The sequence below is a fragment of the Staurois parvus genome, unplaced genomic scaffold (genome assembly GCF_062004578.1).
Source record: "Staurois parvus isolate SC_StPar_1 unplaced genomic scaffold, SC_StPar_1.0 ptg000942l, whole genome shotgun sequence".
Taxonomy (NCBI): domain Eukaryota; kingdom Metazoa; phylum Chordata; class Amphibia; order Anura; family Ranidae; genus Staurois; species Staurois parvus.
The window spans coordinates 416,854-436,104 of NW_028318738.1; the positions used below are offsets into that span (position 1 = coordinate 416,854).

Genomic DNA, 19,251 nt, shown 5'->3' on the forward strand with positions numbered 1-19,251 from the left:
GAGTGCTCTAACCTGCACCGATCAGCAGATAAAGGGTGTACAACCCTCGGTAGCCATGCCTCGCCGCCGAAAAACCTCTGGACAGCCAGGGAAATGAACCCAATTCTTCCCTGCTGTCACAACAGGGGTCCAAGATGGCGCCGGCTGCATGGACACAGGACACAGCAGCCATGAGGGGGACAGCAGATCCCAGCAGCCGGACATCAGACTCTGTTCTCCACTATAACCTGGGGACCCGGGTGAGTTATCTCCCCCCTGTCACCCACCACAAGCAGCCCAGCCAAATTTACACCCCGTCTAGATTCAAACTCACTATCTGCCTGTCAGCCTCTCATTCCTCCATCACCTCAGCACATCACAGAACCATCCCTGATAGAATCTTTCCCTGCCTCAGCCCAGCCTATCACAGAAATGTGTATGAAGAACATGCGTCTATCCCTGCGACAAACACTACATAACGATATGACAGGATCACTATCCCAGATCTCAAATGTGGTCCAGCAACAAGATCACAGATTACACCATATTGAGACGAGAATGGGAGGTATAAGTACAGCACACAACCATTTGACGCACATGATGACCACGCTTCTGAAATCGAGCAAATAAACCTGAAAATAGCGGAGTTTGAAGATCGCTCAAGACGCAACAATATAAAATTCAGAGGTATCCCTGAAAATATCGCCAACGATACACTACTATCATCCATCCAACAATTCACAAAGCATCTCATTCCATCTCTCTCAGATATGGAGCTCGTCATAGATCGAGCACATAGAATACCCAAACCTGCATTCCTATCAGCGTCCATCCCCAGAGATGTCCTGGCTCACATTCACTTCTACCAGATCAAAGAAAAAGTAATGACAGCAGCCAGAACCCCCCCCCCCCGCCTGCTCCCGCCATCACATACAAACATCAGATTATATACGGATTTGTCAAAGGCCACTCTCCTTAACTGCAAAAGATGATCAACATTACCAAAGCCTTACAAAATCACGGAATAGGCTATCAATGGGGATTCCCCACAAAACTGACCGTCAGACATCAGGGCAGAACACACACAATCAAAAACCTAGAGGCAGGCATCAACCTATTGAAGACATGGAACATAATACCCGTGGAACCCCACCAATCCACCTCTACCAATCTGCAACAAATGGAGGCAGAGTGAACCTGACTTACTACACTCTATACAATCCAACCACACCACCTCGGACGCTATACCTCAACCTATTATTCTCTGGCAATGGCCCCAACCACACCACCTCGGACACTATACCTCAACCTATTATTCTCTGGCAATGGCCCCAACCACACCACCTCGGACGCTATACCTCAACCTATTATTCTCTGGCAATGGCCCCAACCACACCACCTCGGACGCTATACCTCAACCTATTATTCTCTGGCAATGGCCCCAACCACACCACCTCGGACGCTATACCTCAACCTATTATTCTCTGGTAATGGCCCAACCACACCACCTCGGACGCTATACCTCAACCTATTATTCTCTGGCAATGGCCCCAACCACACCACCTCGGACGCTATACCTCAACCTATTATTCTCTGGCAATGGCCCCTTACAGAATATTCTTACATTACGAGACTCTGTTTGGCATAACCCTTTCTACGGTCTATGCTTGTTCACACCCCCCTGTTTTGAAGTGGCACTCCCTGCTACTCATGTTACTTGCATTTTCCGCAAGTCTTTTTTATTCCTGTTTACTTTCACCCCCCCTGCACCATCAGTCGATCATCCGAACCAACTGTTCACCTGAAACCAACCAAACAACATGGAAAATACCACACGCATCATCAAGCAAACCAATACCACTCTACCAAACACATAGAAATTTCTCTTGTCCTACCAATTCTCTCCATTCTATGTCAATTCGCACAGAAATGACTCCTCTACTACACCAACCCAACCAACGAACTACAAAATGATTGACATAACATCACTTAATGTTCGGGGTCTAAACTCCCCCTTTAAGAGATGGATGCTCCAAAAGGAAGCCCGTACGCTTCATGCTGATATACTTTTCATACAAGAATCACATTTCACAACCACCAAGACCCCTAAACTACAACTGCACCGATTCTTCCATATTTATATGGCCAATAACTCTAAGAAGAAAAATGGGGTTATTATAGCCATAAAAGACTCTATACAATTCCACCACATCTCAGAAATAGCAGATCCTCAAGGTCGCTACCATGTCTTAATCTGCAAAGGTAACAATATACCATATACCCTAGTAAATGTTTATGGACCCAACAACAACCAAATGCAATTCTACCACAATCTCCATTCCAGCATCTCTTCTCACAAACAAGGCGGACTTCTCATTGGCGGAGACTTCAATGTCATCGGCAACCCACTCCTGGACTCTTCCACCAACAAACGCTCCCCAAAACATTACTTTAATTGTTTCTTACATGACCATGATCTATACGACATCTGGAGATGCCATCACAGCAATGAAAGAGACAACACCTACTACTCCCCATCTCACCTATTCTACTCTAGAATCGACTTCTTTGTTACAGACAAATAGACCCTACAACATATAACGTCATCCAAAATTGGCACCATAACCTGGTCTGATCACGCTCCAATCAACATAACCCTGGACGACAAGCAACATTCCTCAATCCCCCCATAGCTGGAGACTGAATTCCTCGATATTGAAGAACCCAGACAACCAAAAACACTTGCTAGAAGCTCACAGAGTATTTTTTGAATTTAACCACTTCCTGTCCGGACACTTTCACCCCCTTCCCGTCCAGGCCAATTTTCAGCTTTCAGCGCTCTCACATTGTGAATGACAATTACTCAGGCATACAGCACTGTATCTAAATGAAATTATTATCATTTTTTTCAAACAAATAGAGCTTTAATTTGGTGGTATTTAATCATCACTGGGGTTTTTATTTTTTGCTAGAAAAATTAAAAAGACTGAAAATGTTAAAAAATAACATGTTTTTCTTAGTATTTGATAATAAATTTTGCAAATAAATATACTTTCTTCATAAACTTAGGCCAAGATCCATTGTGCTAGTTTTTTTGGTAGACATAACCCAAATCAGTGTGTATTATTTAGTCTTTGTGAAAGTTATAGAGTCCACAGACCATGGTATATATATTTGAAAATGTATCAATCCTGATGGACGGACTACCTATATAATTTCTTGGGGCCCTAAAATGACCCCTTTTTGGAAAGTAGACAGTCTGAGGTATTTAATGAGAGGCATGGGGAGTTTTTTGAAGTTGTCATTTTTTGCCAATTTTTGAAGGAAATGATGAAAGTAAACACTATTTTTTTTTTCCACAAAGTTGTCATTTAACAAGTTCTTTCTCTCACACGGCATAGGCATACTTGCAATTACACCCCAAAACACATTCTGCTACTCTTCCTGAGTATGGCGCTACCACATGTGTAAAACTTTTTCACAGCCTAACCACATAGAAGGGCCCCACATCCAATAAGCACCCTTAGGCGTTCTAGGGGCAAAAATTACACATCTAATTTCTTGACTATCACAGTTTTGGAGGTCCTGGGGAATTACCCAAGAAAACACCTCAAGGTATGTTTTAAGAGGCATGGGGAGTCCTCTGAAGACTTAATTTTTTGCCACATGTTTTTGGAAAATGTGAAAAGAAAATGAAAATGTATTTTTTTTACACAAAGTTGTCAATCTATGAGATATTTCTATTACACAGCATAGGCATACTTAAAATTACACCTCAAAACGCATTCTTTAACTCCTGCTGAATATGGCAATACCAAATGCGTGAGACGTTTTCACAGTCTGGCCACATAGAGGGGCTCTGCATCCAATAAGCAACTGTTAGCGTTCTAAGGGCAAAAATTACACATCTAATTTCTTAACTACCTATTGCTGTTTTGGAGGTCCTGGAGCATCAGGACAATGGAATTATCCACAAAAAGACCCCATTTTGGAAAGCAAACACCCCAAGGTATGTTTTAAGAGGCATGGGGAGTCTTCTGAAGACTTCATTTTTTGCCACAAGTTTTTGGAAAATGTGAAAAGAAAATGAAAATTTATTTTTTTCTACGCAAAGTTGTCAATATAGAAGATATTTCTAATACACTGCATAGGCATACTTAAAATTACACCCCAAAAACACATTCTCTAACTCTTCCTGAGTATAATGATACCACACGTGCAAGACTTTTTCACAGCCTTGCCAAATAGGGGCCCCACATGCAATAAGCACCGTTAGGCATACTAAGGGCAAAAATTACACATCTAATTTATTGACTACGTATCACAATTTTGGAGGTCCTGGAGCAGCAAAGTCTTCTGAAGACTTAATTTTTTAAAGATTTTTATAAAATGTGAAAAAAAGTAGTTTTTTTTTTTTTAATGCAATGTAACCAATAATAACATATTTCTAACACACTGCATAGGCATTCTTAGAATAACACATCAAAACACATTCTGCTACTTTTCCTGAGTATGGGGATACCACATGTGTAAGACATTTTCAGTGTTTGGACTGATTACTGGTCATTGCAACCTGTTTATCACAAACATTAGCAAACATTATATATCAATAAAGCATAGTGTAGCTTCACCTACGGCCTGTTCCTAAAAGCTTAACCTACTAGTACGTGGCTGTCCACATAGCACTATGTTCATTCACCAAGAAGTTGAACAAAAGATAAACCAAAGAGTACCTGTGGTTTCAGTGCAGAGGATGGGTGGCACCAGTGTCTCGCAGGAAGGTAGTCAGTGGGATGTGCAGATGGATCAGTACCGGTGTCATGCATAGACGTGGTGAGCAAACAGGCAAAGCAGTGGTCCAGGAAGAAGACAGGAACATGGTCCATAAAAAGGCCACAGTCAATACAGACAGCAAGCAAAGACGTGGGAAAAGGATTGGTCCAGGCAGAAACATTAAGCTTAGGGCCTTGGTTAGGTAAGACTGGACAAAGGGGTAGAGGCTTCATCCCACCCAAATCTCTTTGAAGCCTCTGGTCTCCAGACCCTGATCCGGGAATTAAAAAACCCAAAGAAAACGAAAAGTTTTCTCTGCTCAGAAACACTACTCTGGATCCCCTCACATACATGAGACCCCTGTGTTGTCTTGAATCCCACTACTAAAGTGGGAGGGCAAAAGATCAGTCCAGGAGGCAGGCAGAGGCATGGTTGATTAACAGGCCGAGGTCAGTTCAGGCAGCAAGCAGAGGCATGGTTGATTAACAGGCCGAGGTCAGTTCAGGCAGCAGGCAGAGGCATGGTTGAGTAACAGGCCGAGGTCAGTTCAGGCAGCAAGCAGAGGCATGGTCGATTAACAGGCCGAGGTCAGTTCAGGCAGCAGGCAGAGGCATGGTTGATTAACAGGCCGAGGTCAGTTCAGGCAGCAGGCATAGGCATGATCGAGTAACAGGCCGAGGTCAGTTCAGGCAGCAAGCAGAGGCATGGTCGAGTAACAGGCCGAGGTCAGTTCAGGCAGCAGGCAGAGGCATGGTTGATTAACAGGCCGAGGTCAGTTCAGGCAGCAGGCATAGGCATGATCGAGTAACAGGCCGAGGTCAGTTCAGGCAGCAAGCAGAGGCATGGTCGAGTAACAGGCCGAGGTCAGTTCAGGCAGCAGGCAGAGGCATGGTCGAGTAACAGGCCGAGGTCAGTTCAGGCAGCAGGCAGAGGCATGGCAAATAAACAGGCCAAGGTCAGTTCAAATGGAAGGCAGGAAAATGAATTCAGGCAACAGGCAGAAACGTGGCAGGGAAATAGCAAACAGAGGACAAAGAGATATATCTTCACCGTACTTCACTAATAATGCAGTGCGGTATGGTAGATACGGAAGCACTCTTCTATACAAAGACCAAGCTTTGAGGGACACTGGGGACAGTAGTATCGGGTGTCAGATCGAATTCTATGTTTGGAGCATACCCGACATCTCTTTTGAGGATTGCAGTCTGTTTCGGTAGGGGGGACGATATGGGGGAAATGTCTTTCATTCAATCGGCTCACTGCATCAGACCGAATTTGTTCAGGTACGGGTCTTCCTTGATAGATGAGGGATGTGATAATCTCTTCCTGATATTGTAAGAAGGTGACAGGTCTTTGTGTGGACTTCTGGAAAACGATGTAGGAATTGTACAGGGCCATATGGAAAGGTAGAAGGATACTTTTTTATACCAGTAGATTGATCTTCTGTTGGGTATGTAGGGCTGTAACATTTGATCATTTAAATCCACTCCCCCCATGAACAGGTTGTATTCATGTATGCATTGGGGTTTTCAGATGGGACCACGACTTCCTTGAATTTCCAATGAGCTGCTGTTATGGATAGATGAAAGGACATACACATCCCGTTTGTCTCTCCACTTAAGGGCCATGATCTCTTTATTTCTCAAGCTAGCTGACTCCCCCCTGTTTAGCCTGGTGGCAACCAATTGTTGTGGAAAGCCCTTCAGATTGGGTCGAACTGTGCCACAGGCTACAGTGTCCTTGAGATAAAGGTGGCGGAAAAGGGGCAGGCTTGTGTAGAAATTGTCCACGTAAAGGTGGTACCCCTGATTGAAGAGGGGGTATACCAGGTCCCAGACAACGTTTCCGCTACTCCCCATATAGGCTGGGCATTCAGGGGGCTCTAGCTGACTGTCCTTTCCCTCGTAGATACGGAACTTGTACACATACCCTGTGGCCCTTTCGCAGAGTTTGTTCATCTTCACCCCGTATCTGGCCCGTTTACTTGGAATGTACTGTTTTATGATCAGCCTCCCAGTGAAATGGATTAGGGATTCATCCATACAGATGTTTTTTTCAGGACAATATATTTCTGAAAATTTTTGGTTGAAATAATTGATTAGTGGACGAATTTTATAAAGTTTGTCATACTCGGGGTGATCTCTGGGGGGGAACAGGGAATTATCGTTGAAATGTAGAAAGTACTTAATTGTTTTATAGCGGGTCCTGGACATAGTGGCAGAAAAGAGCGGCATGTGTTGAATGCGATTTGTCGACCAATAAGCATGCAGTTCATTTTTTTTGTTAGTCCCATATTAAATGTAAGGCCAAGAAACACTTTAAATTCTTCAACTGTGAGGCATTTCCACTCAAATGTTTGAGCATAACAGGAGTTGGGATTTTGGGTGATGAATTGCTGGGTGAACATATTGCATTGGTGCACAACTGAATTCAAAAAATCTTCAGTGAAAAATAAATGGAAATAATCAATGGCTGTAAAATTTTGGGTTTCTGCCTGAATGCCTGGTTGGGCTATGAATGGGGGAATTATAGGTACTCCTGATCCTGAAGGTAGCCACACAGGGTTTAAAAGAGCATCTGGGACAGCAGTATGGGCCCTAATCCTTGGTGGCTGATGTTACACCCGAGTACTAGAACTTGCACTTACAGTGCTGGTAGTAGCCATGTCAGAGGAACGTATTGAGCTGTTGGTGGTTGCTTGCTGCTCCTTGGAGTTCCTCATTCTTTTTGTTGGAACACCTTCTTCTGAGTCAGAGAGTGAACCGCTGCTGTGTACTGGTTGATATACAGAATCTGAGTCTGACAGTGAGAGTTCTCCGTCACTCTCATCTGTCATACTCAGAATTTGAAATGCCTCCTCGCTTCTATATGATCTTTTGGCCACATTTTTGACACGGATCAGGAGCCACTGGTATGGCAGTGATCAGGATGATGGTGTTGCAGTGAGGGACAGATATCTGGCTGCGGTTGGTTCACACTAGTCACTGTTGGGCAAAGATCAGAGATACCGTGAGCTGGCAGGCAATGTTTTGTGAGTGTGTAGGGTGAAATCTACTCACAGTTAGCTGTACTGGATCTCTCTCCTCACACACGATGGCAGTGAACAGGATCCACTGGTGTGGCAGAGATCAGGGACACTGTATGAACAGGGACACTGTAAGGTGATCAGGGACACTGCTGGACCACTTGTGTGGCGATCAGGGACACTGCTGGGCCACTGCGGTGATCAAGGACACTGCTGGGCCACTGCGGTGATCAAGGACACTGCTGAGCCACTTGTGTGGCAATCAAGGACATTGCTGGGCCACTGCGGTGATCAGGGACACTGCTGGGCCACTTGTGTGGCGATCAGGGACACTGCAGCAATCAGGGACACTGTGGCGATCAGGGACACTGCTGGACCACTTGTGCGGCGATCATGGACACTGCTGGGCCACTGCGATGATCAGGACACTGCTGGGCCACTTGTGTGGCGATCAGAAACACTGCTGGGCAACTGTGGTTATCAGGGACACTGCGGTGATCAGGGACACTGCTGGACCACTTGTCCGGTGATCAGGGACACTGCTGGGCCACTTGTGTGGTGATCAGGAACACTGCTGGACCACTTGTGTGGCAATCAGGGCACTGCGGTGATCAGGGACACTGCTGGGACACTGCGGCGATCAGGGACACTGCTGGACCACTTCTGCGGCGATCAGGGACACTGCTGGGCCACTGCGATGATCAGGACACTGCTGGGCCACTTGTGTGGCAATCAGAAACACTGCTGGACTACTGCGATGATCAGGGACACTGCGGTAATCAGGGGCACTGCTGGACCACTTGTCCGGCGATCAGGGACACTGCTGGGCCACTTGTGTGGTGATCAGGAACACTGCTGGGCCAATGCGGTGATCAGGGACACTGCTGGGCCAATTGTGTGGTGATCAGGAACACTGCTGGGCCAATGCGGTGATCAGGGACACTGCTGGGCCAATTGTGTGGTGATCAGGAACACTGCTGGGCCACTGCGGCAATCAGGAACACTGCTGGGACACTAAGCGGCGATCAGGGACACTGACAATCAGGGACACTGCTGGGCCACTTGTTGGGCGATCAGGGCCACTTGTGGGCAATCAGGACCACTTGTGGGCAATCAAAGCCACTTGTGGGCAATCAGGGCCACTTGTGGGCGATCAGGGACATTTGTGGGTGATCAGGGACACGTGGGGCAATCAGGGCCACTTGTGGGTGATCAGGGACATTTGTGGGTGATCAGGGACACGTGGGGCAATCAGGGACACTTGTGGGCGATCAGGGCCACTTATGGGGGCGATCAGGGCCACTTATGGGCAATTAAAGCCACTTGTTGGGGTGATCAGGGACACGTGGGGCAATCAGGGCCACTTGTTGGGGTGATCAGGGACACTTGTGGGTGATCAGGGCCACTTGTGGGCGATCAGGGCCACTTTAGGGGCGATCAGGTGTCACTGAGGTGGAGGGCAGTTAGCTACTACCTATTCTTCGCTCCTTCTCCTCTCACAGACAACTCCGTGTGAGGAGGAGGCGGAAGTCGCACCATGCGGCTTTTGTTTACACTTAAGATGTGTCCTTATTGGACACAGCTGATCACATGGTATGGGACCGATTTCATTGGTCCCATACCATGTCACGTAATCCACCGTGTCCGTTGGACTCGGCGATCATCGGGCTCGCAGGTGCGCGCTCTAGGAGCCGTGCACGAGCCTCAGATACAAGGTGCCGTTTAGAAACGGCAACCCGCTCCTGGAGGTGTCCCATCCTGCCGTTTATAAACAGCGGCCGGATGGGAAGTGGTTAATACTTGGAATAAATTTCCAGTAGAGGTAGTGAGCCAGTGACAAATCACAGAGATCATCACAATAGTACACAATGAATGGCTATGAATGAAAGCCATTCATTGTATACAACTGTCGTGTGATCACTGTGGAAGTCCATGTGTGGACATTTCTACCTATGATAAATGACAGGCTAAACCCACCTGGAGACTTTCTCCACACCTGGAGTGTGCTGAGTTCTTGGAGAACGTCTACACAGTGTTTCCAGATTGGCTTTATCACCCCAACGAGCTCGCTCCAGTTCATGGATGTCATCATTATGTTTGGAGGATCTCACCAGTCAGGAGCCTTTCCTGTCATCCTACATGTTCCCTTCTGAGGATTGTTCTATCCTTCCAAACAAATGTATGAAATCATGGATGAGTCCTCCTTCTATGTGATCTAGAAGATCTTCAATCACAATGTCTTTATGGATGAAGTGGATGGCCCAGTTTATATATTATTTATTGCTTTACAGCTTTATTCCCTCCAGGATTCATTCTTTATTTATAGAACCATTCAAGGAAGTGTTCTTACTTTGAGAGATCTCCACCACCATTCCTCTGTGACCATTACATCCTTGTCATTTATGTCTAACATCCTCATTATGAGTGGATTGATAGATATTTTTATACTTTAGGATGTATTTTTGCATTTTGTTTACCCAAAAAGATCTGTTTTGGAGGTCTCTGTTTTATTATGTATACCTTTGTTTGTATCTTGTGTTCTGTGTCTTTAAGACTTTTCTATCTGTAATAAAATATATTATATAAACAGTTGGTTGCATAAGAGTTAGGTTTATTGTTTCTTACTGTTTTTTAGTTATTTTGGCACTTCCCTGGTATCCCTGTAAGGTAGATATAATGCTGGAATGGTTATTAGGGGACGTTTCTCGGGGCTGCAGTTTTTCTGAAATCCACAAGATGGTGATCTCATTTCTCACGAAACAGGACTTCTCTATGGAATACAGACAGGAAGTGATGTCAGGAACAGAGAGGAAGTTCCAGGTGAGAGGTGAGTTGGGGGGAATCAGATCGGAGACGTTGGTGGAAGTGGCAGCAGAGGAGGTAATAAGATGTTATGTTCTATTTACAGCCAGTAACCCCCCATCATGTCCGTCCTCTTCCTCCATAGTCACTGTGACGTTTTTATCTCCAGCAGATGATGATACGCTTCAATATTTAGACGGACACAAGGATCTCTACAAGGACGTCATGATGGACAATCAGCCGCCCCTCACATCACCGGGTAAGAGGAGACTTTATTGTAAAGGAGAGAGCAGTACGGAGGATCCACCTAGATCCCCCATCATCTGATAAACACATAGAAACAATGGATTCAGTCAGTGTGTGTGTTTCCTACAGATGGATCCAGTCATGGGAACCCACCAGAGAGATGTCCCCGTCCTCTGTATTCCCGGGATTCCACACAGGAAGGTCACACCATCCCTCACCATCATCAGGTAGATGAGGAACAATCACTGATAGTATCATTAGGATCTGTACATTATCTGCATTGTTACCATTGATGTCATTTTTATTATATATTCAGAGTGGAATCCTCGATGATTATATTATTGTTGTTAAAGAAGAGTATAAAGAGGAGGATGAGGAGTATGGAGTGATGGAGGAGTTTTCAGAAGGACACAAGGATATGATGGAGCCACCTAATACCAGGAACCCACCAGAGAGATGTCCCCGTCCTCTGTATTCCCGGGATTCCACACAGGAAGGTCACACCATCCCTCACTATTACAAGGTTGGTGGGATGGAGAATCTAGAATATGGATTCATAGAGACAATGTGTGGATTTTGTGTGTGATGTCACAATAATAAATCTTACATTTTACAGATGATATTTTCTCTCATTTCCTTGATTTAGAGTGGAGATCCAATCGATATAGAATTTGAGGTGAAAGCAGAAGAAGAAGAGGCGTATGTGAGGGATGATCAGCAGTCTATGGAGGAGGATGGAATAACGGGGACATTTATAGAGGAGGACACTCCTACAGAGATCAGCACAGGTGGGTCAGGAACACTAAATCCATTCCTCCACCCATACTGCTCACTGATTGGTCCAGAGTAGGGCGGGGACTGGGTGATATCAGCCTGTAATCCCCTGGTCACTTTCCTGAGCTGTGTTCCCCGTCCTGTATTCCTGGATTTCTCTCGGATAATCTTCCTTCTCTGTGCTGCAGACACAATTTATGTATCTAGACTGGATTTATGGAAATTCTGTGGTTCAGCCGGCACAAAAATGTTCATTTCACCATAGATGTTACTAGACCTAGGCACCTGGGGTGTATGCTTTTGATCTTCTGCCCCATGATGGGTCTAGTAAGATTTCTGAGAGAAATTCTCCCAGGGTTCCTTGCTCTGTGGTCTGCTGGCTGTGCCGGGTGGAGGGATATGTCTGTAGTGTCTCAGACCCAAGTCACTGAGTGCAGTCTCAGGAGATGGGAGGCAGCGGTGTGGGATCTCTGCAGCTTGTCTACAGTAAACATTTAATATTCCACTGATTACTGAATACCAATATTATGAGTCCTGACTCTTACACTATATAATTTATATTGTACATTACATCCTCCTGACCCCTGCACTATATACTCTATGTTGTACATTACATACTCCTGACCCCTGCACTATATACTCTATGTTGTACATTACATACTCCTGACCCCTGCACTATATACTCTATGTTGTACATTACATACTCCTGACCCCTGCACTATATACTCTATGTTGTACATTACATACTCCTGACCCCTTCACTATATACTCTGTGTTGTACATTACACAATTCTGATAATGTATATAGTCCTAACATTTGTATCCTATATAATAAGTTGTACACTACATAGTCCTTACTTCTGTTACACCCATATCCTCCCAGCTGGACATTTTATATCGGATGATGTGATTGGAGCACAAACTTTACATGGTGATAATAATGTGATAACATCCTCCAACTTTGGACCCTTAAACAGAAAGTGATAATGAGGGAGGAGTCAATACCTCAATGATGGTGGTCTTCAGGATCAGTCCAGTCTTCATCTTGGTTGTTCTCCCCCCATCCTCACTCTCTGACCTCTGGTGGGGCTCAGCCCCGCTGTTCTTCATGACTAAATCATGGAGTAAATAAGGAAGTGCAGTACTTCTTGTGTTGGGAAGATGGCGATGAGTGATAGAGGGGGTGGGGACCCTCGTCCTATAATCCCCTCATCACTGTCCCTCCTATAAAAGACAGTTCTGGTTGTTTCCTCACTCTCTGACTAAGGTCCATGAATAAAGAAATGACCTGGTAGGAGATCAGAGGAGCCATTTCCTAGTTCCCTTGAGGGTGGAATTGTAAGCTCCTCAGAGACCAAGCTGCCTGATGTGGGCGGAGTCCTGGTTTGGGGGAACCAATCAGCTCCTGTCTAGTAATCCTCTTTGTCTTTGTATTTTAGTCCATGGCCGGGAGATGAGGAAAACCTCCGAGGATTATCTCACTTTGTCTCCAGACTGGAAAGTAGAAGATGAGGACATCACACAGTATAGTCCAGGAGAAAACCCGGCTCCCTCCAATGTCCATCCGGCACCACGCAGTGTAGATGGACCATCGGATTCCTCGTATCCTGAGGAACCTCAGACTGTGAGGGACCAGGCCAGCCTTCCAACAGGGAAGAGCTTCTCCTGTACTGAGTGTGGGAAATGTTTCAGTTATAAATCCCAGCTTAATGTGCATAAAAGATCTCACAGGTGGGAGAAGCCATATTCTTGTCCTGAGTGCTGGAAATGTTTTAGAAGGAAGTCCGATCTTTCCAGACATCAGAGAACTCACACAGGGGAGAAGCCGTATTCCTGTCCTGAGTGTGGGAAATGTTTTACAAGGAAGTCCGATCTTTACAAACATCGGATATCTCACACAGGGGAGAAGCCATATTCCTGTTCTGAGTGTGGGAAATGTTTTTTAATGAAGTCCGAACTTTACAGACATCAGAGATCTCACACGGGGGAGAAGCCGTATTCCTGTCCTGAGTGCGGGAAATTTTTTACAAGGAAGTCCGTTCTTTCCAGACATCAGAGATCTCACATGAGAGAGAAGACATATTCCTGTCCTGAGTGCAGGAAATGTTTTTCGCAGAAGTCCCATCTTTACAGACATCAGAGATCTCACACGGGGGAGAAGCCATATTCCTGTCCTGTGTGCGGGAAATGTTTTTCACAGAAGTCCCATCTTTCCACACATCAGAGATCTCACATGGGGAAGAATCCACCTTCCTGTCCTGAGTGAGGGAAATGTTCCTCACTGAAGTCCTGTCTTCCTGTACATCAGGGGTCCCACACAACCCTGGAGGTGTATTAGTGCCTTGAGTGCGGGAAATGTCTTCTAGATGAATGTTGCTGGACATCCCAGCTCTCATGTGGGGAAGAAGCACACCCTGATATACACCTCAGATATTCTCCATGGCTGATCTTCATCATGGAAGGAACAGTTGATAAGGAGATGAGAGGCCCCCAAAGACATGGATGAAGTGCAGTAAATGTCGGGGTACAGAGTGGTCAGTAGATCCTGGAAATGAAGGACACAACTTCAGCCCTTCTTGGGTGTCGGAGTTGCGTTTCCTGATAATGATATAGCGGGTTACAGAGCTAGAAGCCGGGAGAGCCCAGATCTCGTTATCGGGGAACTTTACACAGACAACAAGAACTTCTGAAGTTGATGTCCTTCATTTCAAGGCTCTACAGAACAGTGGTGACCCCGAAGCGTCTCTCTGTCTTCAGTCCATCCTTCTCCCATCCCCCAACAGGAGGGAAGGAGAACTCCGCCCCAAACTAGGGGGGAACTTCCCTCTCATTATTTCCCTTTGCTTCTGTGTGGGTTTGGGTGGTTGGAGGAGTGCGGCACGAGAGGGAACACAGCTTGTTGTTCTATGTCTACATATGGGGTCTGGGTAGAGGGGATCCACCGGAAAATATTTCTACTCTTTGATTTTGTGCAAATCGTTTCAGTTTGAAGGGCGATATTATGTGTGGTTTGTAAAAAGGATTGGCCTAATAGTTACCACCCCACTTAGAGAATAGATGAACTAATATAACCAGCATTCATTCAGCCATGTCACAATGTGGGATCTTTTCATACAGTGATTTCCTATGATCATTGGCTCCATCTAGTAGCCATAATGTGGTATTGAACTGTTTTTCCTGATTGAGGCATTTTGGAAATAATACCTCATTATGGCCACTAGAGGGAGCTGATGATTATAGGAAGTCACTGAGTTTAATACCGGAGATCACACCCCCCAACATATTATTAGTGTGCTATGTGAGGGGCGGTGTCATACAAATACCGGAGATCACCCCCCCAACATATTATTAGTGTACTATGTGAGGGGGCGGTGTCATACAAATACCGGAGATCACACCCCCCAACATATTATTAGTGTGCTATGTGAGGGGCGGTGTCATACAAATACCGGAGATCACCCCCCCAACATATTATTAGTGTACTATGTGAGGGGGCGGTGTCATACAAATACCGGAGATCACACCCCCAACATATTATTAGTGTACTATGTGAGGGGTGGTGTCATACAAATACCAGAGATCACACCCCCCCGACATATTATTAGTGTACTGTGTGAGGGGCGGTGTCATACAAATACCGGAGATCACACCCCCAACATATTATTAGTGTACTATGTCAGGGGGGTGTCATACAAATACCGGAGATCACCCCCCAACATATTATTAGTGTGCTATGTGAAGGGCGGTGTCATACAAATACCGGAGATCACCCCCCCAACATATTATTAGTCTACTATGTGAGGGGGGTGTCATACAAATACCGGAGATCACCCCCCCAACATATTATTAGTGTACTATGTGAGGGGCGGTGTCATACAAATACCAGAGATCACACCCCCCAACATATTATTAGTGTACTATGTGAGGGGCGGTGTCATACAAATACCGGAGATCACACCCCCCAACATATTATTAGTGTACTATGTGAGGGGCGGTGTCATACAAATACCGGAGATCACACCCCCAACATATTATTAGTGTGCTATGTGAGGGGCGGTGTCATACAATTACCGGAGATCACCCCCCCAACATATTATTAGTGTACTATGTGAGGGGCGGTGTCATACAAATACCGGAGATCACACCCCCCCAACATATTATTAGTGTGCTATGTGAAGGGCGGTGTCATACAAATACCGGAGATCACACCCCCCCAACATATTATTAGTGTACTATGTGAGGGGCGGTGTCATACAAATACCGGAGATCACCCCCCCAACATATTATTAGTGTACTATGTGAGGGGCGGTGTCATACAAATACCGGAGATCAAACCCCCAACATATTATTAGTGTGCTATGTGAGGGGCGGTGTCATACAAATACCGGAGATCAAACCCCCAACATATTATTAGTGTACTATGTGAGGGGCGGTGTCATACAAATACCGGAGATCACACCCCCAACATATTATTAGTGTGCTATGTGAGGTGCGGTGTCATACAAATACCGGAGATCACCCCCCCAACATATTATTAGTGTACTATGTGAGGGGGGGTGTCATACAAATACCGGAGATCACCCCCCAACATATTATTAGTGTGCTATGTGAGGGGCGGTGTCATACAAATACCGGAGATCACACCCCCCAACATATTATTAGTGTACTATGTGAGGGGCGGTGTCATACAAATACCGGAGATCACCCCCCCAACATATTATTAGTGTACTATGTGAGGGGCGGTGTCATACAAATACCGGAGATCACACCCCAACATATTATTAGTGTACTATGTGAGGGGCGGTGTCATACAAATACCGGAGATCACACCCCCAACATATTATTAGTGTGCTATGTGAGGGGCGGTGTCATACAAATACCGGAGATCACACCCCCCAACATATTATTAGTGTACTATGTGAGGGGCGGTGTCATACAAATACCGGAGATCACCCCCCCAACATATTATTAGTGTACTATGTGAGGGGCGGTGTCATACAAATACCGGAGATCACACCCCCAACATATTATTAGTGTGCTATGTGAGGGGCGGTGTCATACAAATACCGGAGATCACACCCCCAACATATTATTAGTGTGCTATGTGAGGGGCGGTGTCATACAAATACCGGAGATCACACCCCCAACATATTATTAGTGTACTATGTGAGGGGGGGTGTCATACAAATACCGGAGATCACACCCCCCCAACATATTATTAGTGTGCTATGTGAGGGGCGGTGTCATACAAATACCGGAGATCACACCCCCCAACATATTATTAGTGTGCTATGTGAGGGGCGGTGTCATACAAATACCGGAGATCACACCCCCCAACATATTATTAGTGTGCTATATGAGGGGCGGTGTCATACAAATACCGGAGATCACACCCCCCAACATATTATTAGTGTGCTATGTGAGGGGCGGTGTCATACAAATACCGGAGATCACACCCCCCAACATATTATTAGTGTGCTATGTGAGGGGCGGTGTCATACAAATACCGGAGATCACACCCCCCAACATATTATTAGTGTACTATGTGAGGGGCGGTGTCATACAAATACCGGAGATCACACCCCCCTAACATATTATTAGTGTACTATGTGAGGGGCGGTGTCATACAAATACCGGAGATCACACCCCCAACATATTATTAGTGTGCTATGTGAGGGGCGGTGTCATACAAATACCGGAGATCACACCCCCCAACATATTATTAGTGTACTATGTGAGGGGCGGTGTCATACAAATACCGGAGATCACACCCCCAACATATTATTAGTGTGCTATGTGAGGGGGGGTGTCATACAAATACCGGAGATCACACCCCCCCAACATATTATTAGTGTGCTATGTGAGGGGCGGTGTCATACAAATACCGGAGATCACACCCCCCAACATATTATTAGTGTGCTATGTGTGGGGCGGTGTCATACAAATATCGGAGATCACACCCCCCCAACATATTATTAGTGTGCTATGTGAGGGGCGGTGTCATACAAATACCGGAGATCACACCCCCCAACATATTATTAGTGTACTATGTGAGGGGCGGTGTCATACAAATACCGGAGATCACACCCCCCAACATATTATTAGTGTGCTATGTGAGGGGCGGTGTCATACAAATACCGGAGATAACCCCCCCAACATATTATTAGTGTGCTATGTGAGGGGCGGTGTCATACAAATACCGGAGATCACCCCCCCCCAACATATTATTAGTGTGCTATGTGAGGGGCGGTGTCATACAAATACCGGAGATCACACCCCCCAACATATTATTAGTGTACTATGTGAGGGGCGGAGTCATACAAATACCGGAGATCACACCCCCCAACATATTATTAGTGTACTATGTGAGGGGGGGTGTCATACAAATACCGGAGATCACACCCCCCAACATATTATTAGTGTGCTATGTGAGGGGCGGTGTCATACAAATACCGGAGATCACACCCCCAACATATTATTAGTGTGCTATGTGAGGGTCGGTGTCATACAAATACCGGAGATCACACCCCCCAACATATTATTAGTGTACTATGTGAGGGGCGGTGTCATACAAATACCGGAGATCACACCCCCCAACATATTATTAGTGTACTGTGTGAAGGGGCGGTGTCATACAAATACCGGAGATCACACCCCCAACATATTATTAGTGTACTATGTGAGGGGCGGTGTCATACAAATACCGGAGATCACACCCCCCCAACATATTGTTAGTGTGCTATGTGAGGGGCGGTGTCATACAAATACCGGAGATCACACCCCCCAACATATTATTAGTGTGCTATGTGAGGGGCGGTGTCATACAAATACCGGAGATCACACCCCCCAACATATTATTCGTGTACTATGTGAGGGGCGGTGTCATACAAATACCGGAGATCACCCCCCAACATATTATTAGTGTACTATGAGGGGCGGTGTCATACAAATACCGGAGATCACACCCCCCCAACATATTATTAGTGTACTATGTGAGGGGCGGTGTCATACAAATACCGGAGATCACACCCCCAACATATTATTAGTGTACTATGTGAGGGGCGGTGTCATACAAATACCGGAGATCACACACCCAACATATTATTAGTGTGCTATGTGAGGGGCGGTGTCATACAAATACCGGAGATCACCCCCCAACATATTATTAGTGTGCTATGTGAGGGGCGGTGTCATACAAATACCGGAGATCACACCCCCCAACATATTATTAGTGTGCTATGTGAGGGGCGGTGTCATACAAATTCCGGAGATCACACACCCCCCAACATATTATTAGTGTACTATGTGAGGGGCGGTGTCATACAAATTCCGGAGATCACACACCCCCCAACATATTATTAGTGTGCTATGTGAGGGGCGGTGTCATACAAATACCGGAGATCACACCCCCAACATATTATTAGTGTACTATGTGAGGGGCGGTGTCATACAAATACCGGAGATCACACCCCCTGACATATTATTAGTGTACTATGTGAGGGGCGGTGTCATACAAATACAGGAGATCACACCCCCCAACATATTATTAGTGTGCTATGTGAGGGGCGGTGTCATACAAATACCGGAGATCACACCCCCCAACATATTATTAGTGTGCTATGTGAGGGGCGGTGTCATACAAATACCGGAGA

The 19,251-nt window shown here is 45.7% G+C and overlaps 2 protein-coding genes across 2 annotated transcripts in view; both read left to right on the top strand.

The window, feature by feature from the left end:
• Nucleotides 1-19,251, top strand: part of LOC149441821 (uncharacterized) — a 69,494-nt gene that overhangs the window by 2,123 nt on the left and 48,120 nt on the right. The window contains exon 2 of the mRNA XM_089656861.1: nt 13,399-13,862. Within this exon, the coding sequence (XP_089512987.1) occupies nt 13,399-13,862 (464 nt within the window). The remainder of the gene's footprint in view (nt 1-13,398; nt 13,863-19,251) is intronic.
• On the top strand, nt 10,514-11,118 carry LOC149441822 (uncharacterized). Its single transcript, XM_089656852.1, has 2 exons — nt 10,514-10,838; nt 10,955-11,118. Exons 1-2 carry the CDS (start codon nt 10,514-10,516, stop codon nt 11,116-11,118), a joined length of 489 nt encoding a protein of 162 aa, XP_089512978.1.

What these genes read in the sequence shown, in the direction of transcription:
- LOC149441822 (XM_089656852.1), top strand. Translation starts at nt 10,514, where the DNA reads ATGGTGATCTCATTTCTCACGAAACAGGACTTCTCTATGGAATACAGA. An exon ending in GCCGCCCCTCACATCACCGG is followed by an intron (nt 10,839 to 10,954) that starts GTAAGAGGAGAC and finishes TGTTTCCTACAG; the next exon opens with ATGGATCCAGTCATGGGAAC.